The sequence below is a fragment of the Rattus norvegicus genome, chromosome 3 (assembly GCF_021556685.1).
Source record: "Rattus norvegicus strain SHRSP/BbbUtx chromosome 3, alternate assembly SHRSP_T2T, whole genome shotgun sequence".
Lineage (NCBI taxonomy): Eukaryota > Metazoa > Chordata > Mammalia > Rodentia > Muridae > Rattus > Rattus norvegicus.
In genome coordinates this window covers 153,473,205-153,498,036 of record NC_141536.1, presented here as the reverse complement: position 1 = coordinate 153,498,036, position 24,832 = coordinate 153,473,205, and the positions used below count along the sequence as shown (strand labels likewise).

General features: G+C 52.9%; 2 protein-coding genes and 1 long non-coding RNA gene across 9 annotated transcripts in view; 1 reads left to right on the top strand and 2 right to left on the bottom strand.

Moving 5' to 3' along the window:
• The window catches only part of Slc12a5 (solute carrier family 12 member 5), a 39,406-nt gene extending 27,702 nt beyond the window's left edge, over nucleotides 1-11,704 (bottom strand). For 2 of the 7 annotated variants that reach the window (XR_015681071.1, XM_087647485.1), the window contains exons 1-2: nucleotides 2,870-4,113; nucleotides 2,201-2,337 (exon numbers count right to left, since the gene is read on the bottom strand). Coding sequence is in view for 4 of the 7 variants with exons in the window: in XM_087647485.1 (XP_087503611.1) it covers nucleotides 2,201-2,213 (13 nt within the window). In the remaining 3 variants the exon portion in view is untranslated. 7 annotated transcript variants of the gene reach the window in all.
• LOC108350521 (uncharacterized) lies at nucleotides 4,638-6,200 on the top strand. Its single transcript, XR_015684822.1, has 2 exons — nucleotides 4,638-4,849; nucleotides 5,949-6,200. It is a non-coding gene; the product is annotated as an uncharacterized LOC108350521 (long non-coding RNA).
• Nucleotides 11,705-16,108: 4,404 nt separating the features above from the next.
• Nucleotides 16,109-24,092, bottom strand: Mmp9 (matrix metallopeptidase 9). Its single transcript, NM_031055.2, is given in 13 exon segments — nucleotides 16,109-17,079; nucleotides 18,948-19,051; nucleotides 19,154-19,304; nucleotides 19,555-19,694; nucleotides 19,809-20,094; nucleotides 20,884-21,039; nucleotides 21,171-21,347; nucleotides 21,713-21,886; nucleotides 22,061-22,234; nucleotides 22,344-22,472; nucleotides 22,898-23,046; nucleotides 23,278-23,510; nucleotides 23,952-24,092. Coding segments are annotated over 13 exon segments (2,127 nt in total). The 3' UTR covers nucleotides 16,109-16,966.
• Between the last annotated feature and the right edge of the window lie 740 nt (nucleotides 24,093-24,832).

The window sequence follows — 24,832 nt, the reverse complement described above, 5'->3', positions numbered from 1 at the left end:
GGGATAATGCCTGAGGTTTCTAGCATGGGTCAGTGGGAGGGACGATACTGTAGCTTAATGAAGTGGAAGTGTAGAGGAGAGGAGTTTGGGGTGGGGGGAAGGCTGAACTTAGCTAAAGATGATCCAGAAGCTGCCCGGGCACCCGGAGGGAGCAACCCCCATGAAAGAAGTTGTACACTCTAAAGGCCAGAGGTGGCCGCACATGTGTGCTCAAGAAAATGTGCGTCGACACTGTTGATACAAAGAAAGCTCTCTCCAAAATGATAAGCGCTTTCCATGGATATGATTTGGTAGTTCCAGCCATCAACCTCCCTCCGCACCAGAGCTGAAGGTCGAACTACAGACATCTTCCTGGACTCTACGGAGAATCGCCACTGTCCAAGTTGCAAGTAAAGCTGAGGCCCTGTGCACCCTGAATCTCCTAGCCCTCATCTCTTGACATCCATATCTGTCCAACTCCGCATCCTCCCTGCCTCCTGGAACCCTTCTTCAGTCATCCCGGCTGGGGACACATCTCTAGAGCATGATGTATCCCACCCAGCCTGTCTGAAAATGGGAGACGGGGAGGAGGGGAAGCCTGGTCCAAAAAAACACCCACCTCCACCTTGCCCAGACAGAAATGTCCAATTGCCTAACTAGACCCCAGCCATTCTTTTCTCTCACAGGGAAGTGGAAGGGTAGGGGTGAGTTACTGGAAATAACAGGCCAATCTTCCCTATGGAAGCCAGCACATAATAGATGTTCATAGACTCCAGAATCTGAAAAGATCTGTCTGGGACCAGAAACAGAAGAAATGAAAGTGAGGTGGACCCCCCTCTCCTTTTAAAATGTTGACCTGATAGATGCCTTATTTTCTTGCTGCAGGACTGTGGGGACTAGAGAAGCTAATGGGGTGCAAGAGAAAAATTCCTAGTGTTCAGGAAAAGGCCTGAGCTGGGAAAACTTCAGTACCAGCCTCTCTGGCTCTGCCTCCAGCCTCTCACTCTCCCATTGCAAAGGGATACTCATAACTTGGCCTAACTCGTGGAATGGTTAGGGACGCAACTGGAATAACGCACACTATGGCGGTGATATTGGTGTGCCTACTGTTACTATTGCACCTAACATTCTTAGCACATCCCACATCCTTCCCTTAGCTGAAAGTCTTAAGGGTTTTTCTGTCTGTATGGCTAGGTGCCTTTCTTAGAACCATTATTCCTTGGGATTGTGTTCCCGGACCACAATCGGAACGCCCCTCCCCTCTGTCTTTTGCGGCCTCTCTCAAGCCTGCCTTTTTTGCAAGTGGAGCTCAAGGGGCTGGAAGGGGGACATCCTGGCCGGAGACCCCGTAACTAGGAGGCCTGGCGCCTGTTTCCATGGCGACAGCGAGGACCGACAGCTCAGCGCCGGAGCCGAGCCGGCCACGCGCCCGCAACCACTTATGTAACGCGGCGCGCAACGCTTAGCCAGACTACAGGCCCGATCCTGGCCAGGAGAGGAGCGCAGGGGAGGGGGCAGCTTGGTAGGCTCGTTCTGGGTCCCGCCTTTCCATCCGCTGCCTGGGCCAGACGCCAGGCTCCCGGCCCCATCAGCCAAGGGCTGATTTTTGTCCCCTGCCTGGAAGGCTGGGTTCACTTGTTAAGGGGGATGGGGATCGAGCGTCTGCATTCTCAAAGGAACAGGACAACGAAGGGGGAAACTAGTCCTAATTCCCTACAGCCAGGAGTCTGGGTGATGGGGGAGAGCCTAGAGGCGCGAAAGAGACTGGCCAGACCCAGGCTGAGCCTTCCCCGCCCCCGCCCCCGCCCCCGCCCCCGCCCCCGCCCCCGCCCCCGCCCCCGCCCCCGCCCCCGCCCCTGTCCCCGCCCCCTGGGAGCTCTCAGCCTGAATCGGCTTTCAATTAAGCTGCGGAGGCCAGAGCTCGCCCGGAGGAAACAGGCGCAGGCTAAGGAGCCTCCCACGGGGCCTAGGACTGAACCTGGAGGGAATCCCCACGGCAACTTGGAGAGAGAAAGGGGGCATCAGACCTCAAAGGGAAAGAAGATCTAGGTGCCAGGGATAACATCCTTGGGGGTCTTCTTTGACCCAGAGGAGCCCTCATACTCTCCCCCGAGGTCAACACCCAGATCTTCCCATATAGTTCCAAGAATCTAAACTCAGAGTCAGGGGCTCTCGGTCCTCCTTTAATCAGACCCAAGAAGTCTTCAGTGTCTCCTACCACCTTCATCAAGCATCCAGGGTAGAGCTTCCCCCTCTGGAACGCAGAATACTTGACCCAGGTTCTGGCCACTCTAATTCCAAGGGCTGGACTCTATATATAGAATGAAAGTCTCCAGATGGGCCTGCTACACTCGGCATCTAGAAATTAACAGAGAGGCCTAATAACTGGAAAGAAGAACTACTAGCCAGAATCTTGCTTCCAGCACACATGTGCCTCTTTACTAGGCCTTTCGGGACCCCAAAGAAGCACGGAGGTACAGTGAAGGTCGGTGGAGGAAGAAGATGCTGAGGAACCCACAGAACCCATTCTGGGGAACAGGGATGTCTCATAGTGGAGGTCTCTGAGGGGATCCCCGAAGGAAGTGACATCCCTTCCCTGAGCTTCAGGAGCACTGCTTCAAGATGCCTGAAGCTGCCGCAACTGGACTTTACAACTCCCCTCCCCCTGCAGCCATGGGAGCTCTGTCTGATGAGGTGACCCCAGGGTCACTGGAGAGATGGATGAGCTGGCCAGCAGCAAGCAGTTCTGTCCCCAGTATAAGACTCAGCCCCGTGGGAGAATGGGAATGGGGTGTCTCGGACAAAGGATCGGGGACACTGGTGCCCCCAGCCTTCCCACGCCTCTACTTAGCCCTGACTGTGATCCAAAATCAAGACCTCAGAGTCAAACCTGCTAGTATCTGCGAGATCATGCTTTCAGCTCTTGGGGCCTTGGATCATCTCCTGAGGAGGTCTATGGGAGTCTCGGTCCATAGGGTCAAGCAATGCCTGGGGGAGCGTTTGAAGGCTCTAAGCGCAGACAGCAGGCACTGGAGATGCGCTAGTGCGCAGGGGACGCAGCGCCGCTAAAGGGTGGGGGCTGGGGGCAGCTGACAGCGGTGATGGATGGCTGAGACCGCTGGGGGGCGGCGAGGGGCCTGGGAGCCCGAGGGGGTGGCTGGCCCCAAGACCTCGGGGCAGAGAAACGGCAGTGAAGGATGCCGGAGAACCGGAACAGCACAAGGATTTGCTCCAGAGCCCCTCAGCTCCTGGCAAGTCTCTGCACCCACCGCAGCGAGTCCGCAGTGTCGCCACAGCGGTGGGGAGTCAGCCACTAGGACCCCGTTTCTGAGGCTTCACTGGGATAGCTAAGAGAGCTAACTATAAAGACTTCCCGCTGCCCCGCCCTAAAAAACACACGGTCGCCCTAGGGTACCAAGAGAAGGGGAAAAGAGCGAAGAATAGGATCTTGTTTCCTGTCCTGAATAGGAACCCACGGAGAACCGAGAGGAAGAGGAAATCGGCAAAGCAGACCAGAAAAATCCACAGAAGTGGTAGCTTCAGGTTGAAATAAGGACTTCAGGGAGCCTTGGGGGAGGGGGTTCTGTTGCACCAAGTGTCCCCTTAAGGAGACACTGCAGCCCAGACAAGAGCTATCATATGCCTCCAAACCCCAGAGCCATCACAACCACCACCAACACCCCCCACCTTTTAGCTGGAAACTCAAAACGAGGAACTGCAGCAGACTGCGCCCCTAGAAGCTGCTGGTCCCCGCTCTGCGCCAGGACACCAGGGTCCCCTCTCGGGGAAAGGAGCCTCCCTCCTACACGTCGAACAGCACGTCAGCCCTGTTCTAGCTATTTCATCCCCCTTCCCATGGCCTCTCAGGTTTAGCTAATCCAGGTCTGCCCCCAGGCCGTGGATCATTCCAACCCCGGGTCCCCAATCTGCCTCGGAGCGCGGCGCATTCCAGAACCGTGGACAGCGCCTAGCGCATTCCAATGGAGCAAGCTTCCCCGCAGCCTCCAGCATCCGCCGCCCGGGTCAGCTCCAAGCTCTTCTTTGCAGGAAGCGGCCCCGGCTCTCTCCCCGACTCCGAAGCAGCCCTCCTCTTTTTCCTCCTCCTCCTCCTCTTCCTCCTCCTCCTTCTCCTCCTCGCTGCCCCCTCCCCCGCCGCCCCCGGACCACTGCTTACCCGGGTTGGCTCCCCCATCGCCGTCCTCGCAGTCCGTCAGGTTGTTGAGCATGGTGGCTGCGCGGCGCCGGGCTCGGGATGGCTGCGCCTCTTCGCCCGCGCCCCTCTGCCCGCCTTCGCCGCTCGCTCGCTTGCTCGAGCTCTGTCGCTTGCTCTCCGCTCCACGGAGGAAGAAGCTGCAGTGCCCGCCCGCCCGGCGCACACACACTCGCACACGGACACACGCTCACACCCGCGCGCGCCCCCTCTCAGTAGCGGCGCTGCTCACCTCATCCCGTATGCAGGAGGCGTGAGCCACTGGCGGGTTTTCTTTGGGGGGGGGGGACCGGAGGGAGGGAAGAGAGGGAATGAGAGGCAGGCAGAGAGCTCCGGTGGCCCCCTCACGGTAAAACTGGGGGCTTGCGCGGGTGATATGGAGGGGGTGCTGCGGGGGACGCGGCCCTCGCTTCCCTAGAGCAGACGCAGCCCCCCCCCACTCCGGCGCAGGCGGGGCCCGGCACGTGGGCAGGTGCCATCCCGCGCCCTAAAAATAACGGCAGGGAACTAGGTCGCGGCCGTGGGGAGGCGGCCCCGCAGCGGCTGCCTGACTAGGGGTCCGCGGTGACCCCTAGGGGAAAGATGTGGGGGACTGAGGTGGCAGGAGCGGGCGCTGTGCAATAGAAGGGCTCCAGGGAGTCTGTCTACAAAACTGGTGAGGTAAGGCCTGGAGGAAGGAGAACCAGACCCTTTCCCAGATCGCTGTCCTAGAGCTTGGAGCCTAGGAGAAAAATGGAGCCTGGGCCCCCATCAGTGAGGCACTGTGCTGCCCCAGGGGGCTCAGGTCAATGGGTCTGTTTGGCCCATTCTGTTTTTAAATCGGTGGCTGCCACTAGAGGAGTTGTAGAGAACTCTCTCATGATGCTCAGGCATCCTACCCCTAAGACAAGTCCCTACCACAGACAGGGCCCTATGGATGAAATGCAGTGGGGAGCAGGAAGCTCTGAGGCCCTGTAGCTTCCTTCCCACCCGAGATGGTGCAGCCTCTAGGGAGGGTATGCTGGCCCCAAGCTGGCCAGGAGCAGGGTGGGGGAAGGGGGGAATGAGGCCACCTGCCGGTTGGGGACCAGATTTTCTCCTGGGGCGGGAATGTCTAATCCTCTAATCCAGGATTGCTTTCTGAGGCTTCCAGACCAGACGTGCTCTCCTGTCCTCCATGCCTGAAACCAGCCCCCTCCCACGGGAGCTTGATTAACCTGGGACCCCTCAACAACCCAGGGAACAGACTTGAGCCAATGGTGGAGACCTTCAGAAAGCCCCTTTGCATCTTGGAGATCTAAACATGCTAGCAGTGTAAAGAGGAAATAGCTTTATAGGCACCCCGGTTCTCAACTTGGATCCTCAAAAATCCCAGGAGAGTCGCAGGACAGAAGAACTGTTCATCTGATCTAATGCATAGCTTTCATTTCATAAATGAAAAAAACTAAGCACCCAAGAGAGAAAATGACTGCCCGGGCACACAAAGAATGGCAGAATTCAGTCTAGAACCTATTTTTATTTACTCCAACTTAGGTCTCTCCTCAATAGAACCTCTTTTCAAATTGATCTTGCCTCCAATGAAAGAGACAAGAATACAATCATATCTACGCTACCCAGCTGTCTCTGATTCTCTGCTCCAAGAAAAAAAATTAGCAGGGTTTGAGTATGGGATGAGCTTTTCCCCTTTTATTCCCAGGTTAGAAAGACACAGGACTAGAGCCTGGCCCCTTGGCTGGAGCAGAGAGACTCCCATATTTACAGAGATACTCTTACTAGGCAGACATTTCAGGACCTTGGACAGGGCCCGAGGCCATGCTGGTTCTAAGGACTCTGTCAACTGTGGGATCTTCCACGATGGAATCAAAGATGCTTCTGAGGGATTGGCCAACAAGGTGGTGCCTACACCATTTGGTTTTGTGGATACCCAGATAATCCGTTAGGATGGAGAGTTACCGTTCAAGACAAGATGTGAACATTTGGCAGACCGTGTGATATACAGCTCAGTAATAAAGGCACTTACAATCAAACCTGACAAGCTAAGTAAGTTCAGTGCTTGGGACCCATACAGTTGAAGATGAGAACTGACTCTTGCCAGTCATTTGCACACATACACAATAACAAAAAAAATCTTTTAAGAAGGTATAAGTATTTGATATCCTTGGTTGTCCCACAGTCATACATCTTACACACACACACACACACACACACACACACACACACACACACCAATCTGTATTATTCTGTAGAGAAGTGTAAAAGGGTATAAAATGTCTGGGCAGAGCTGTGGAGACATGGACACTTTTTTTCCAGCCATCGCCATCTTGGGGTGTCCCCACCAGGGCATGCCTCTTCATCTCTGGCTTTAGTGCTATTGCATCTCTGATCACCCGGGGAGTAAACCTATCCATGGGGATGTGTAGGTCCCCAGGGGAAACCGGTGAAGGCCAGAGTGACTACCTTACTGCCAGTCCTCAGTCCTCACTAGAGCTCTGACCTGAAGAGTTACCCAAGATGTGGAAAATACGGGTTCTTTCGTATCCTCTGAAGCAGAGTTCTGCTTATTCCTGGACAAAACCAAGTCCCCCTCTCTCTGGACTTCACCATAAAATAAAGGAGTGATTCCTCCCTCTCTTCTGTGAGTCTTAGATTAAAGCCATAGCTCTGTGTAAGAGAGTTTGCCTGGTATGCACAAGACTACACCACAAAAGTATTTGGGGGGTCCCTAGCTGAGTGTAGGGGTGCACACCTATTAGGAGGTGCAGGCAGGGTTCTCATGACAAGTTTGAGGCTAGCATGGTCTACATGTGAGTGCCAAGCCAGACAGAACACTGCAAAGTGGAGAGGGGTGACATTTCTCCTGGAACATACAGACCAAGTAAGGGCAGAGTCCCAAAGGAAGACCCCAATCTGACACCACCCAAGGAGGCTGGGTCTCTCTCTCACCTTCCTAATGAGGTCTTGAGAAAACTCTTTGTAAGCACCTCCTACTTAGCCAACCCTGACCAATAAGAAGTGGCTTTCAGCTCTGAGGCCCGGGAATCAGACTGCACTACTCAGCATCCCCTCCCCACGTAGGGGGACAGTTCAAAGCCCTAGGAAGATGGAGCAGTAGAGGAAAACTTCTGGATAGAGCAGCTTAAGGGACAGCCAAGAAGGGTCCTATTTTTGAATTCAGAATCTCCAAAATTCATACGCCCTCCCACCTTGTGTGTCTCAGAAGCTCAGTGAAGCTGCCTCTCTGCAGGAGGACTGGGGTGCTAGAAAGGACTTCATAAATTATTTTTTCCACTTACCACTTATGATGACACTGGAGTCTAGAAATGGAACGGGAATGGGAGGCTGAATTTAAAAGTGGAGACTAGAATCCAGCGCCCAACCTCTAGGCAGGCCCTCGCCACTAAGCTGAAGACCCAACTGTATCTCTTTTCCACGGGCATAGTATCCCCCCATTCAGCTCCCTCCCTACCCATTCTTATTATCCCCACGACCTACCCACCTCCTGTCACAGAGCTGAGGCTCCACCCGAAGCCTCTCTCCACCCTCCTCCTACCACCTGCATGCTCTATCCTCCAGGCCCAGATCCCAGCAGTGAGTGGAGTCCAGTGCACAGCACACCCCACACATATAGGGCTTGCCGCAGAGCACGTCAACCGCCACCGTCTCCGTGGCAACCGGGGGCTTAATTAACAGGCTGCAGCCCCATCGCCATGGCAACAGCACCCCAACAGCCCCCTATTCCCCTGCAGACTCAGCCTATCTTCCCAATTTCCCAATCTGGACCCCTTCTCCTGTAGCTCAGCCCTCCCCTCACCCTGCCTGGGAAAGCTGGGGCCTGCAGATAGCTCTGGTTCATTGAGAAGAGAGGAGGGGAAAGAGGGGGATGTGAAATAGAGAGGGAGGGGGAGGGGAGGGAGGGAGAGAGAGAGAGAGAGAGAGAGAGAGAGAGAGACCTGTCACCATGGCAACTGCAGCCCTGTTCATAACCAGTTTGTTGTCATGGAGATTCCTAGGGCTCACCTTGGGCTGAGGTGGGCAGTGAGGTTCTGAGTCTTGATTGAAGGTGAAGAAACCAATTGGGCAGAGGTATCCAGCACCTCTCTCTCTCTCTCTCTCTCTCTCTCTCTCTCTCTCTCTCTCACACACACACACACACACACACACACACACACACACGCAGCATCATTTACAGATAGACTGAAACACGAGCTCTGAGTCCTAGAGAGGCCCCACCCTTACAGATCACCCAAATCTCTCACCTGATTTTTTGTTGTTGTCTGTTTGGAGTGTTTGATTTGACTTGGTTTTGAACCAGGGTCTTTAGTACCAAGGCTGGACTGCCTTAGCCTCCTGGGATTATAGGTGTGACCACCGCCACAAACTCATTGTCAGTACTACTATTGGAGGAAGGGCCCTTTCAGCTTTATACCACAGACAGGTAAAGTGAGGCCCAGGGAGGAAAAGCAGTGTGTTTGAGATGATACCACAGAGCATGGCCCAGAGCATGTGTGGCCCATCTTATGATCTTGCTTCATCCTCTAGAAAAATTATTTCATTCTACCTCCATAAAAGCAAACCCCAGTTTCTGTGAGCCTGACCAGACCCAGGGTCCCTTCCCATTGTCCAGGCTCCCCCTGAAAAGTCGTAGGTGAAGGGATCTGGGCTTGGCTCAGGCACATAAGAATTTGTCCCATGTCTACTTCTATCCCAGGAGGTCGCCATCAACCTTTCTTCCCATGGACCAAAAGCGGCAGCCAAAGCATGGGGTTCAAGGTGCACTCAAGGCTCAGCCGCTTGTGGGGCTCTTTTTATTCCTGGAGGTCATACAGCAGGTGACGCTTCAAGGGGCAAACCCTGTATCCTGGGCCCACTGTAAAACATGATGCTCACACACATGGGGTTCGCCAAAGTCTCCCCACAGCCACTCCCAACCTTATACATGCGGTCATGGCTCCCTTTGGGCCTGGAGACAGAGGTAAGGAGAGCATCTCTCTGAGTCGCTGACTGACTGACTCTTATGTCTAAAGACTGACACAAAAGCAGCTGTGGAAAAGGCAGCAGATGCTGAGCTCTCCCCGGGAGCATTTATCTAATTCTCAGTGCAGTGACCTTCATGAGGGAGGTGCTTGAGGTCATCTGAGGGTTTGAGAGGTAAAAAGCCACCCAAATCGTGGCAAAGGGGAACTTTGAGTGACCTCATGGATCCAAACAGGGAAATATACACCCCAACGTGACTGTCCCACACACACTGATAGGACAGTGTGTGATGTAAGCATTCACTGAGTACTTGACGGGCCATGAAAACTGCTGAGAGAAATTCACATCAAGGCACGCACACACAGCCTCAGCCACAGACAGGCACATACCGTTCCATATACTCCCCATATACAATTTGGACAATCAAATTCCTGGCCTATATTTTACTTCAATGGTGCATGTGTTTGGAGGGTGGAAATGAAAAAAATCGAACAATCACCTTGGGACATGAGTCCCCAACATCTTATTCCCAGGCCAAGGTCTGAGGAACAGGAGGAGAGGAGATAGAGAGGGAGGGGAAGACTAGAGCCACACACTGGTCTGATGAGCATTGTCACTCACTGCTAGGCTTTTGGGCCTAGAACTGAGAACACAGAGATAAAAAGACATGACCTCTCTCTTTAATGTGCTTGAACCAGTATCCACTGGAAGTGTGCTGACAGGCTGGACAGGCTGAAGGGGAATGATTACCTCTTCCTGGGAGTGAGGGAGAGTGAAAAGGATTGCAGAAGAGGTGAGACGACTTTACGAGCTGTAACATACAGAATGAGCTTTCCTAGCTTGTGGAAGTGGGGCGGGGTGGGGGTGGGGTTAACAGGATGAGGCATACCAGATGCAAACGAAGAAAGAAGCTGAATGACTGACTAAAGGGTTTGGCCTTTATCCGACAGCGATGAGCATCTTAGTGTGGGATAGTTAGACTGGGCTGGCGGCAGGGAGTTCAGAGAGGAGGATGTGGCCCTGGCTATGTGAGCAACATTACAGGCTTGGACCAGAGGGATGGAGACCGACAAAAGAGAAGTGTAACAGAATTCAGGATCAGTTTTGAAAGTCAGTGGACAATTCATGGGAAACAATTGGATTTGATGAGAAAACGGTGATGAGGTGTTGAAATTTTTGATTCTGAGAGGTTTGATAAACCACTTTTTTAAAATGAGAAACAAGGGGAGTTACAGCAAAGAGGGAGAGTGGGAAGAAACCCGAGTGTCCACAATCCGTGAGGTGGCCGGGTCACCTGACTGGAATCTGCGGAAGTCCAGACCTGGAGTTGTCCATACCTTGAGGAACCTTCTGAAGGAAACCCCCCAAAACAGGCTTGCGTTAGCTCCAGGCAATGCGAGCTCACCCGCGGCTCATGAGCGACCCCTAGCGATCAGGGAAGGCTCTCTCCTCCCGGCCTTGGGGCCGCTCCAAGCCTACTCGCCCCTCTCCTTCCAAAGGAGAAGGGTACAGAGCTAGGAAGAGGGAAAACCCTGAAAGTGACCCTTGCAGAGGGGCTTGTTTCTGTAACCAGGATGTCACTTCTTTTCGGAGAGCCAGAAGGATCTCTTTGCCCTCTCCAGTGTAGCTGCGTTGACTTCCATTACTGAACTCAGCACCCCCAACTCCAACTCAGCTAGCTCCTCCCAACCCTTCAGGAGCTTTCCCTCAGAGGGAGATGAATGCCCAAGAACTGGGATTGGGCCCTTTGACATCCTTCCTGGACCTAACTGCCTATGATTCAAACTAATCTTCCTGTCTGTGGTATCCTTTAGGGGATACCCAAGCATTCCGACTCTACAAAGAGGCAGAAGACTGGAGATTCCGCTGGGCATCAAGGATCCGTTAACGTAGCTCCAGCCTCAGCGACCCCACCCACCCACCCTGGCCCTACTTTGGTCCTCCCAGCCCAGCCCTTTCTCGCTGGCCCCCCAAATCGACCTAGGCCCGCTTCACCGCAGCTCTAGACACCCCCAATCTCAGAGTCCCCGCTCCTTGGGGACTTCCTCTCCTCAATGTCCCCACCACCTTAGTGCTTGGGCCTACTCCCCTCCAGATCCAGACCCAGATCCTCAGTCCCCAGCTCGCCCCTTCTCCCTTTGCCCCTGCCCCAGCTCTTTTCTGGCCCTACTTGCTCTTCTGTGGCCCCGCCCACCAGGATCCGGTCACGCCCCCCTCGCCATTCCCTCTGGGGCACCCCAAGTCTTTGGGTCAGCACTCCTGTCCGCTCCCCGCAGCCCCCGCGCCAAGACCAGGCCCCGCCCCACTCTGCGGTGGCCCCGCCCTCTCGCCCCGCCCCCGGCAGTCCCGCCCCCCCCCCCCCCGCGGCCTCTACCTTTGACGTCTTCCCTCGGGAGCCGGCGGGGGTCAGCGACCGAATGCCGGCGGGACTCTGGGTCAGCGGAGGCGGCGGACGCTGCGGGGGGCAGCGAGGTGACCGTGAACCTGCGGCTCATGGCGCGCGGGGCGGCGGGATCGCACAAGTGGCCGCAGCCTGGCTGCTGGAGCGCCAAGAGCTTCCCCGCCCGCCGCGCGCCGCGCCGGGTCCTAGTGCCCGCTGTGCCCAACCTCCCCAATCTGGCCACTTCTCCTTGTGGCCTCGGACTCTCAGTGTCACCAGAAGGACCTAAGGAGCCCACCCATATGTGGGTCATTTCTCATGGAGGGCTTCCCCACCTCTGCTAGGTTCTCCTGAATACCTGGGTTCGTTCACTCAGCACAAGTTGATGGTGATCCAGTTTTAGGCAACAGAGAGAGACCTCTGCTCATACAGTAGTGACCATCGACTGGCTGCTTGCCTTCCTGAGGCTCATGTTCTAAGGAGGACATCAGAGAAAGTGTATGAGGAAATAGGTAGACATGAGACTATGCCGTATCTTAAGAAGGAAAATTGGGGCCACCGATGAGGAGAACTAAAGGGTGACCTGAGAAAAGAGCTCCCAGAAAGCATAGGACCTGAGCTAAGACCTCACTTGTAATGAGAACTAACAACGCAAAGATCTCTGGGAAGAACTCTCCAGCAGAAGCAGCAGCAAGTACACAGGTCTAGAGATGTAGCCCGGTGGGAAGATGCTTGCTGAGTATACACACAGGACCCTGGGTTTCAGCCTAGATGTTCTTGAGTAACAAGTACAAAGGCCTGGGGTGAGAAGGAACCTGGACTGTTCAAGAAACAGCAAGGATGGCCACTGTGTCTGTGTCAGAGTGAGTGACAGAGATGAGAAAGACAGAGCACAGAACCTCTTTGAGGGCTGTGCTTGCTAATTTTGTATGAACTTGGCGACAGCTAGAGTCAGTTTCTCCCCCCCTCCCCAGCTGGGGACCGAACCCAGGGCCTTGCGCTTCCTAGGCAAGCGCTCTACCACTGAGCTAAATCCCCAACTAGAGTCAGTTTCGAATAGGGAAACTCGATTGAGAAAACGCCTGTGGCACATTTTCTTGGTTGATGAGGGAGGCCTCTGACCACTGTGAGTGGTGCCATCCCTGTGCTGGTGGTCCCGGGTGCTATATGAAAGCAGACTGAGCAAGTCTGAAGGAGCTAGTCAGTAAGCAGTATTCCTCTATGGCCTCTGCTTCAGCTCTGGCCTCCAGGTTCTTGCCTCCGCCTTCTGCTCTGACTTCCCTCGGTGATAGTTGTCATTGGAACTTGTAAGCTGACATTAAACAAAGTCTTTTCCCTCACAGGCTGTTTCTAGTCAGAGTTCCTGTCACAGCAGTAGAAACCTAGCTAAGACAATTTTTAAAGGCGGAACCTGAGTCCTTTTTAAAAAAATATTTATTTATTTATTATTTTTTATTATGTATGTGAGTACACTGTAGCTGTCTTTTTTTTTTTTTTTTTTTTTTTCGGAGCTGGGGACCGAACCCAGGGCCTTGCGCTTGCTAGGCAAGCGCTCTACCACTGAGCTAAATCCCCAACCCCAACTGTCTTAATACTCACTGAAAGAGAGCATCATGAGTCCCATTACAGATGGTTGTGAGCCACTATGTGGTTGCTTGGAATTGAACTCAGAATCTTTGGAAAAGCAGTCAGTGCTCTTAACTGTTGAGCCATCTCTCCAACCCCCCTGAATTTGTTTCTAATCCAAGAGGGAAGGCACGGGAAGTTTGGGTGCAGAGGGATAGTGTGTTCTAATTTATAGTTACAGGAGATCAATGGCTCTGACAGCTGAACTAGAGGGAACATTACTCAGAAAAGTACATGGGGCCTATGGGGCCTGTAATCACATAGTCGGTAGAAGCACAAATTATCCCTGGGGCTCAGCAGCAGCCAGTCCAACCAGGCCCCAGGTCAGAAAGAGAGAGAGAGAGAGAAAGAGAGAGAGAGAGAGAGAGAGAGAGAGAGAGAGAGAGAGAGAGACCCTGTCTCAAAAACAAGATGGAGCTGGGGCTGGGGATTTAGCTCAGTGGTAGAGCGCTTACCTAGGAAGCGCAAGGCCCTGGGTTCGGTCCCCAGCTCCGAAAAAAAGAACCAAAAAAAAAAAAAAAAAAAAAAAAAAAAAAAAAACAAGATGGAGCTGAGGGTGGCCAGATGTTCGACTCATCAGGTAAAGGCCCTTGCCAACAAATCTGACAGTGTGAGTTTGATCCCTGAGTCACACAGATAAAGAGCCAGTTCCTGCCAGGGCTCCACAGACGGCCCTGCAAGTGCTCTTAGCATATGAGTGCCCATTTATATACACATAACCAATTAAAGAAATGTAATATGTTTTTAAATCATAATGGAGAGTCCCTGGAGATGATACCCAAGGTGTCATGACCTCTGGCCTCTGCCTGCACCTACATGTTTATGTGTACACACACACACACACACACACACACACATGCACATGCACGCACATGCACATACATGCAAGAGTCAGGTGTGGATACCAGGAGGGGAAATTAATAGTGGCCAGTCTAGAGAAGTAGAGACATCGGATACATGCAAGGACAGGCAGCAGGACTGACAGCTGGGCTGAGAACGGCAGTGGAATGAAACAACAACTGCACTGGATAGGAACAACCAAAGCCACTCTGAAGTGTTTTGTCACATCTCTTAAGTCTAGGCAAGTGTGTGCCATCGTTCAGTCCAGTTTTACTCTGGTTTGTGAGCAGAAGAAGAAATAGCTGCCCATCTGCTCTCAAAAAGAGTGTGTGTGTGTGTGTGTGTGTGTGTGTGTGTGTATGGTGTGTATGTGTGTGTATGTGTGTGTGGTGTGTATGTGTGTGTATATGTGTGCTGTGTGTGTATGTGTGTGTATATATGTGTGTATGTGTGTGTATGTATGTGTGTGGTGTATGTGGTACATGTGTGTGTGTGGTATGTGTGTATGTGTGTGTGTAGTGTGGTGAGTATGTGTGTGTGTGTATGTGTAGTGCCCATAGAGGCCAGAAGAGGGTGTTGGATCCCCTGGAACTAGAGTTACAGGCAGTTGTGAGCCACCAGATTTGGGCGCTACCTCCACAAAACCAGCAAGTGCTTTAACCCTTCAGCCGTCTTTCCAGCTGCTCCACACCAAGGCTTTTCCAAATATGGTCATAGTAGCATTATTCACAATGATCCCAGACCAGAATATACCCAAATGTCTACCAGTAGCAAAAATAGATCATTGTCAGGCATTCTCGAAATGGGATTGGGCATAGTACTGAGAATCAACCACCCACTGTTTACAAAATATGCATAACGCTCACAAAGTTGTCAATGAACAAAGGGATTCAAGAGACACAAAAGGTACAGCACACCTTCCAGAACTATTTAACTAGAGGGGGCGGGCAATGAGATGGCTTAGCGAATAAAAGTGCTTGCTGAGCGGCCACAGTGGCATGGAAGGGCTCCTAAGAGTTGTCATCCTCTGTGTGCGTCCACAATCATACAGCATGGTGACGGCTGGAGGAGGAGAGAGTTGGGTCTGTTTGGATGGAAAGCCTATTAGGTCAAAAAGAGCAGGCAGCTGAGCCTGAGTCTAGGGCTCAGGGGAGAGGTTCAGCTGGAGAATGTCAGTTTGGAGGCTTTGCATGGAGATGCTATTCAGAGTAGGTCGCTTGGTGGGATCAAGGGGCAAGTGTCCGCAGAGGACTCTGAGAATTGAACCTTAGGGTGCACTACCACGAGAGGACACAGAAAGGAAGAGAAGCAAGGAGGGGAGGAAAGTATTTCTGGAGAGAACACAAGGTGGACTGTCCCATCCACGTGTGGATAGAGAACAAAGTGTTCACTCTGCTGACTGGGAGTCACAGGTGAACTGGTGGCCTTGTGAGACGGGTGCCTGTGGTGAGCAGTTGTTCAGGGCCTGGAACAAAGAAGTCGAGAGATGAGTAGGACCCACCTGTGAGTAAGTTCTACTGGGAGTGGGCCTGGGAGGTGAGAAGCGGGATGTAGTAGTCACCTGGGGAGTCGGGATGTTTTAAACAAGTGGTGTTAAGGAATGTCTGCGTGCAGATGGGAGTGGCTCATTCCTGAGCTAGAAACTGTCCAGCAGGGAGAGGAGCACCCCAAATAAACTTGGGGGAGAGGGTGGTTCTCTGGGCTACTCCTCAAACTCCCGCTTGGGCTCATGAAGCAGAACACAATTACATCCCACCAGCCTCCCTCCTCTTTCCGCCTTTCACTGAGAGCACACCCCCATGCTCATCCTGGTTGGGCTCTCCTCAGGGCGCACTCATCCCCATTGCTAGGTTCTCATGATTTGAATACCATGATCGCCATCCTGTGTGTTCATTCTCAGGCTGGTTTGGCGGGATGGCTGGCTGGAGAGATAGTTCCAATTTAAATGCTCTTGCTGCCATTCCGGGGGACCAGAATTTGGCTCCCAGTCCTGGCATGAGGCAGCACATTACACCTACTAATCTGATTCCAAAGGATTTAATGCCCTCTTACGGGCTCCCAAGGCATCAGCACACAAGTGCACACAAACACACACACACACACACACAAATAAACAAATATTCATTTATTCATTTATTTAAAAAAGAGTGTCCGAGGAAGATACTTGGTTATCCTTCCAACTGAGGGATCATCTCGGCTACCCTACCTCTCTAGCACACATGCACTTTAAACGGGCTGTTTCCCCTGTGAGTGGGTTGGATTCTCCAGAGTGGAGTCTGGGGTCCGGTTTCAGCATGTTTTGAGGACACTGAGAATCCCTGAGCGATTCTTGAAGGAAGAACCAACATCCAATAAATTCCTCTGTCCCTAATGCCCAGTAGAGAGCCTGGCTCCCTAGGGATGCTCACAATAAATGTTTGATGAGTGGATAGCTCGGTGGTGTCCTCCGATGTAAGAGAGAAATGGTTACATAATACCTTCCAGTAGGAGTAACTGAATACCTTAATATTTATACAGCAGTTGGAGCAGCGCCCGACGCACAGTAAGCATTCTATAGGTTAAATACATGTGTGTGAACATGACCACATACATAATAAATAAAAGGGCCGGTAAGGTGGTGCAGCGGGTGAAGTACTTGTCACAAAAGCCAGCTGAGTTCAATCCCCAGATGCCCCATAAAAACAAAAGGTCAGAACCGACCCTACAAAGTTGTCTTCTGACCAACCACAGGCTTGGATGTGTATACAACTACAGACAAGCTGATTGGTTCGAGTAGCTGGTAAAGGTTGGGGGATCCGTGTTTATTAGAAACAGTCCAACAAGAAAGGACAGCGTGCAGAGAGGGCCCTGCCCGCCTCCACTCCTTCCTAGTCTCTAGAAGAGATCACCAGTTTGTATCCGGCAAACTAGCTCCTCCCCCTCAGGGGTGGTCTCTAGAGGCTTGCGCTGCACCGCTGAAGCAAAAGAGGAGCCTTAGTTCAAGGGCACTGCAGGAGGTCATAGGTCACGTAGGCCACGTGGTCCACCTGGTTCACCCGGTTGTGGAAACTCACACGCCAGAAGTATTTGTCATGGCAGAAATAGGCCTTGTCTACAGGAAACAAGAAGACACAAGAAAACTGACTCTTCTGCTCCGTTATCACAGATGAAAGGAACAAGATCTTTACAAGCACCCTGTGGTGGTCTGAGTGAAAATGGACCCCACAGTCTCATAGGGAGTGGCACTTAGAAGGAGGAAGGGGGTATGGCCTTACTGGAGGACCCGTGTCCCTGGAGGCAGGCTTTGAGATTTCAGATGCTCAAGCCAAGCCCAGGGTGTCTGTCCCATCCTGCTGCCTGCTGCTGAGGTAGAACTCTCACCTACCTCTCCAGCACCATGTTTGCCTGTGAGCCACCATGTTCCTCACCATGATGATAATGGACCGAGCCTCTGTAAGCCAGCCCCAATTAAATGTTCTCCCTTAAACATTAACTCTTAAGTTGCCATGGTCACGGCATCTCCTCACAGCAATTGAACCCTAAGACTCACTTCCTCCTGGCTTTTCTCTAACTTTCTATGGTTTTTACTTGATACTTCCTTCCATCTCTTCTGCCTGCCGTGAGATGCCGGAGGGCACAGACCTTGATAACCAAAGAACTGGCAAACCCAGGGAATAGGTGTTCCACATACAGGTTGTGAACTGATCAGAAGATTAGCGAATGGTTACTATTTTAAAGCTCAGATTAGGGCAGGAGAGATGGCCTGGTGGTTAAGAGCACTGACTGCTCTTCCAGAGGTCCTGAGTTCAATTCCCAGCAACCACATGGTGGCTCACAACCATCTGTAATGAGGTCTGATACCCTTTTCTGGTGTGTCTGAAGACAGCTACAGTGTACTTATAATAAATAAATAAATAAATAAATAAATAAATAAATAAATAAATCTTTTTTTTAAAAAAAAGCTCATCACTTCTCGGCCTTTTGGCTAAGATCAAGTGTAAAAAAAATAAAGCTCAGATCAATTTATCCAATTACATTCATTGGACAAACTCATCCATTCATTCAACAAATGATTACTGAGCACCAGCTATGTACCAAGTACTGAGGAAATACAGTAAAAAAAAAAAAAAATACAGACATCTCCAGATGTAGGAAGAAATAAAAAGAACTAAATAAATAACGAGGGTCAGGAAGAGGCTCTCTGAAATGGTAACCTTAGCAGTGAACCTGAAGGATGAGAGAGAGGCAGCCGGGTGACAGTTTAGGTAGGTGGGTCTGGGGGAACGACTGACCCAAAGGCCTTGATCTGTCTGTTCAAAGAGCAGCCATCCAAGGCGGAGAAGAGAGAATATGGGGAGGAGAGAAGAACTTGGACATACAGACGGGGCCAAGTGAGTTTCTTCTACATTAGTAGTAGTTTAGGATCACTGTCAGAACTATTGCCCTCCATTCCTTATCTCTCCCCAGGCTTGGAGAATATCTTAAAGGTTATCGGATACCTAGTATGGCTGGAGGGAAGGGTATAAAGGAAATGACTGAAAAATAATAGATTTGGGACGGTTGAGCCTTAGAATCAGCCTAACAGGACTCCAGATGATATCTCTATTCTACAGATGGGGAAACCGAGGCCCCAAGAGAGGCAGTGACTTGCCCGAAGACAGCCAGCACTTCCTTGCCTCTCCATGTATCCCTAGTGGCAGTCCTGCACATTATATTGCCTACTGTTTACTAATCAAGGAATGAGCCTTCTAGAGAGCTGTGTTCTCTGCTGGAGAGAAAGATATGCAAGTAATCTGGGACTTAGATCCGGCTGTGTGAACTTGGGGTGCTCTCTACAGGGCTCTTATCTGGAACATTTCCTTGAATCTCCAAGGTCTTGCTCTCTCCTGCTAAGAAACTAAACAGTCGCTAAGGGAGGGAGTCCAGTGTGGGAGGCTTCTCATGAAGGGACCCTCCCCAGCCAGCCTCAGCAATCCTCACCTTGGTAGTGAAAGACGTTGTGTGAGTTCCAGGGCACGCCAGAGAACTCGTTATCCAAACGAGTAACGCTCTGGGGATCCACCTTCTGAGACTTCAAGTCGAATCTGCACGAAGGTGAACAAATGTATGAGTCCCTCTAGCTCCCCACCCCAGGGCTGCGGGCGAGTGGCGCTAGGGCTCCTCCTACTGGTGGCCGCGGTGCTTACTTCCAGATACGTTCCCGGCTGATCAGCAGAGCCTTCCCTCCACGACGCGGGAGAAGTCCGGTGACCAGGGTTACCTCTGAGCCTAGACCCAACTTATCCAGACTCCTGGGGCCCAGCACCGACTGGCCTGTGTACACCCACATTTTGCGCCCTACGAAAGAGAAGGGTCATATTGGTCAGTGGACACAAAGGTGGGGGCACAGTCTCTTTGAGAGTTAGGAGGGATAAGCCAGAGACCAAGTATCAGAGCTACTCAAGGGCACTGAAATTCAACCCCCTCCCCCGATGTCAAATCGCATCAGCCGGGCGGGGGCGCACTTTTGCAGTCGCAGTTAAACTAGGTCTCTGTCCTAAGCTGATGAGTTCGGAGAAATAGATGAGCTAGAAACGCTCGCACTAACCAGAGAAGAAGAAAATCTTCTTGGACTGCGGATCCTCAAAGGCTGAGTTCAACTTTGCAGGCAAAGCTGGCCACGTGCGGGCAATAAGAAAGGGGCCCTGCAATTGGCTTCCTCCGTGATTCGAGAACTTCCAATACCGACTGAGAAGAAAGAAAATATAATGGCCCTGAATCTTGGCCCTAGGAAGTTGGTGGAAGATGCGAAGAGATTCCTCTCCAAGCCCCATCTCTCACCCACACACCCTTCCTGCTCACCCGTCCTTGAAGAAATGCAGAGCGCCCTGGATATCAGCAATGGCATCAAAAACATCCACATTGCAAGGATTGTCTACTGGAGTCGAAGACTCTGTAGGGGCCTCAGAAGGACCAGCAGTAGGGGGACCTGTGGGGCCAGGTGAGGGGGCGCCTGTAGGGGCGACTGTGGGGCCCCCTGTGGGATAGGCCATGGGAGGTGCAGTGGGACACATAGTGGGAGGAGCTGTCGGCTGTGGTTCAGCTGCGGTGGTGGCTGGAGGCCTTGGGTCAGGTTTAGAGCCACGACCTAAAAACAAGACACTAGGTAAGACACTCTAGTCGCCATTTCTCTGTAGCCCCAGCCTACTACCACACCCAGCAATGGTGCCTTCAGGCTTCCATTGAAGCTAGAGGCTACAAGCAAACCTCTTCTCATACACCAAGCCTAAGTATCCAGAACTGAGCTCTGTGAAGATATGGACTGAGTTCTCAGAACAGAACGGACAGAATCTCCCTCCCTTCCCCAAGTCAGGCAGGAAGAGAGTCTTTTGGGTCACCACCATGTCAAACAGTGCTGGGAGCTGCCTCTGCTTCGTAAGTGCAACCGTGCCTGGCTGGCTATGCCTTTAAAAGCTTGGGGGCTGAAGATGTGGCTCAATGGTTAAGACCACTGGCTGCTCTTCCAGAGGACCTGGGTTCATTTCCCAACACCCATCCGCTCACAGCAATTTGTTCTCCAGTTTTCTAACGTAAGCGATCTAACGCCCTCTTCTGGCCTCTGCTGACATTGCATATACACGGTACACATATTCAGGCGAAACACCCATACAAATCCCTATGAAGTGGCTTGGCTGACCCTTCTTGGTGAGCATCAAACCCAGGGCCTCGTGTCTGCTTTGCAGCACTTAGTATGTCTCTAACACTAAGCTACACACCCAGCCCTGGGCTGGCTTCTGAACCCTGGCCTAGAGGGCCATCTCCAAGCAGTTACTAGGCCCTGACCCAGATAGATTCCGAGGTTCCATTTCTCCCCTCCCCCTTCCTACAGCTGAGCCACACCCTCTCCTCTGCTCTGCCATCTGTCCCCCAGCCTCACCATACAGATGCTGGATGCCTTTTATGTCGTCTTCATGCAGAGGGGAGTCCTCGTGGTAGTGATACATGGGGTACATGAGCGCTTCCGGCACTGAAGAATGATCTAAGCCCAGCGCATGGCCGAACTCGTGCGCTGCCACCAGAAACAGGCTGTACCCTAAAAGATAGAAGGAGCTGAAACGTAGACATCAGCCCAAGGCCCCAGCCTTGGCTGCTCCACCACGACTGCCGACTGACTGCCTGGAGGTGACTCGGACCCCACTCCAGGAGCCTCAGAACCCCGCCCACCTTGGTCTGGACAGAAACCCCACTTCTTGTCAGCGTCGAAGTTCGACGTCGTCGCGCACCAGAGGCGCCCATCACTGCGGCCCTCGCCGGTACAGGTAGAGTACTGCTTGCCCAGGAAGACGAAGGGGAAGACGCACATCTCTCCGGCCGAGTTGCCCCCAGTTACAGTGACGTCGGCTGGAGAGACCAAGAATCATAAGTGAGCCAGGTGGGTGAATGGAATATGGTGCTGGGGTGGGGCCAAACTAAACGGGATTAGAGAAACTCGATGACCTATTTTTTTTTTAAGCCTACGGGGCGCTGTGGAGCCCTGCAGAGGCCCGGAAGTACTAATGAGCAGAGCCTAGGATTGGAGACCAAGGCTTGGAGACTTAAGTGCAAACAAAAAAAGGCTGCCCAATTGGGAGTCAAGGAACGGAGATGTGGAGGCAGATGGTGGATGGTAAGTAGAGAATGGAAATGAATGGATAGAAAAGCCTCCTTTGGAGACCAAATGCTGGAGGGTAGAGTCGGGCTGACCCTGGTAGGCGGGGCAAAGGTACCTCGAGTAGGACAGAAGCCATACAGCTTATCCTGGTCATAGTTGGCGGTGGTGGCGCACCAGCGATAACCATCCGAGCGACCTTTAGTGGTGCAGGCAGAGTAGGAGTGGCCCTCGAAGATGAATGGAAATACGCAGGGTTTGCCGTCTCCGTTGCCATGCTCCGTGTAGAGATCTGAGGAAACCCAATTATTACTCCCAAGCCTGGCCCCAGGCACGTTTCTCATTTCACAGAGGAGACTGGACCCAGCGATAGGGAGAGTAGCCTGACCATACCATTAATGGCACAGAGGGATTGGAAACGAAGATTCTGGACGCGCCCCGCTCTCTACCCCCAGTGCATACTCACTCTCACTGGGGCAGAAACCATATTTTCTGTCTGTGTCGTAGTCAGCTGTCGTGCCACACCAAGGCTTGCCGTCGTTGCGGCCATCCGTGGTGCAGGACAAATAGGAGCGTCCCTCGAAGGTGAAGGGAAAGTGACATGGGGCACCATTTGCGTTTCCAAAGTAAGTGGGGACCACTGTAGAAAGGAGGCTAGAGTAAGGGCGGCTGGCCACAGGCCAGTGTAAGAGAAGGGAATTGGGACAGGGTTCGGGTATCGGGGCATGGGGGCGGATACTGGATCTCACCGGCGCCTTTGCCCAGCGACCACAACTCGTCGTCGTCGAAGTGGGCATCTCCCTGAATGCCGGGGCCAGGGGGAAAGGCGTGTGCCAGTAGACCATCCTTGCCGTCGAAGGGATACCCGTCCCCGTGCTCTGCAGAGGCGGTCGGAGAGGGAGGGAATCAGTCAACAACATTTTGCTCTCTTTAAGGGCTAGAGACTAAAGGCGACAGTACCCCCCCCCAGCAGCGCCCCAGGTCTTAAAAGGAGGTGACTGCGGCTCCAACCCTGCTGGAGGGGGAGGGGGCCATTTGTGGGGGCGACGACTAGGGGTTGTGGGGCTGGCATAAAAGTGGAAGGATCTGGGTTGGGGATTTAGCTCAGTGGTAGAGCGCTTGCCTAGCAACCGCAAGGCCCTGGGTTCGATCCCCAGTTCCGAAAAAAAAAAAAAGAAAGAAAGAAAGAAAGAAAGAAAGAAAGAAAGAAAGAAAGAAAAAAGAAGAGTGGAAGGATCTGCTGTCCCTTCTCTTCTATCCGTGGTCATCCGTCCCATGGCCTGCCCACCCCAGGAATTCTCACCCGCGACACCAAACTGGATGACAATGTCTGCTTCGAGCCCGTACACGCGGGTGAAGGTGAGCGGTGTCACCGCGCTCCACACCGCGAAGGCGCGCGCGAAGGAGTCATCGATCACGTCTCGCGGCAAGTCTTCGGTGTAGCTTTGGATCCTGGAGGTGAAAAGCCGGCGTTGGGGGGTGGGGGCGGGGGGCATGCAGGAATCACAAATGGAAGTGGGCGGGGCAACAGCTACACCGAATGGATCCGCTCGGTCTTCAAAAGACCCAGGGCTCCAGCCTCTCGGAACTTGTATTGCTAAGGATTCCTTGTGCTCAGCCAAGAGGACGTGCAAACTGACCTCTAGTCCCACCCGGGCACCTGCTTCTAGCCCAGCATCTCACCAATAGGTGATGTTATGATGGTGCCACTTGAGGTCGCCTTCGAAGGTTTGGAATTTGCCCACGTCTGGGACACCACAGCGCGGTGAACGAATGGCCTTTAGTGTCTCGCTGTCCAGCTCACCAGTCTGGGGCAGGGACAGCTGCTTCTGAAGCATCAGCAAAGCGGGCCGCAGGGACTGCTTCTCTCCCATCATCTGGGCTGCCCGAGTGTAACCATAGCGGTACAGGTAATCCTGTGGGTGGAGAAAGGGGCAAAGATATCTCAGAGTTCTGGCACCTTCCCTTCTGGGAACACACACTTAGGGACTCTAAGCCCAGGACACCAGTTCTTCCTGCACAGCTAGAATTCCCCTATCCGAGGATCGCATCACTCCTCCCCACTTCAGATGACATAAGCCATGCCTACCACACAGCCCCCCACAATTTAACTGTTCACTGCCAACCTCGGCCTATGTCACAGCCCTTCGAAGCCCTCCCCATTCCATCCCTCCAGTAAACCCCAATCTGCCCAGAGCCTCCAGACCACCTACCCCTGCTGCCTAACCCTGGCACCTCTTTTTCTCTAGACATGCCCATCACTCCCAAATCCAGAAAGCACTTGAGGCCCCCTTCCTTGGGATAGTGGACATCTTCCTGGCCAGCCCTTCCCAACTTTCACTGAGCCATCTGTCTACCTCTGCCAGCTGTGTGTCCGTGAGGTTGGAGGTTTTCAGGTCTCGGGGGAAGACCACATAAGTCGGCTGGCGCTGGTGAGGGGCAGCAAAGCTGTAGCCTAGAGCCAGGAGCACCAGGAGCAGGGGCTGCCAGGGGTTCATGGTGAGAACCGAAGCTTCTGGGTGAAGCAGAATTTGCGGAGGTTTTAAAGAGGCACGAAAACTGAATCAGTGTCCCCGCCCCTCCCTCCAGGCTTACGCTGACTCAGGGTGTGTGTGTGTGTGTGTGTGTGTGTGTGTGTGTGTGTGTGTGTGTGTGTGTGTTGGGCAGCCCAAAGAAAGTGCTTACACTACCCACTCCTTTATGCCCTGCCCACAGTCCCCCACTGCCAAGTCAGGCAGGACCCCAGACCCACAGGAAACCACAGCACTCAGGGAAGTGGTTGAGTTTTTGCAAACTGCAGAATCTGTGGGAAAAGGAAGGAGGGTACGCATGGTGGAGGGGCCATCTAGTCCTAGGTCTGAAGGCCCTGAGTGGTCAGCCTTGTAGAGGACTGGAAGACCTGAAGCCCAAGACCACTCTTCCTTGGGCTTCTGAGATACCCCTCTCCCTGACCAGAGGGCAGCCTGGAGCCCCTCCCCACACTGTAGGTTCTATCCTCTCATTCCCACCCCCTGTTAGTGTCTTTGACTCAGCTTCCTCTCCTGCCCTCTGGGAGCAGGCTCTTTGAAGCAGGATTTGGGGGAATTCCACGGGGCAACCCCCTAACCCCAGCAGGCTGACTCCTTGGGGAAGCCTCAGGGGCATGTGGAAGCAGGCAGAAGCTTCATCCTTCTCAGGCTGGCTAACATCGTTCCTCTTCTGTTTAAAGAACAAAAGACAGACCCTTGTCCCTCAAGCC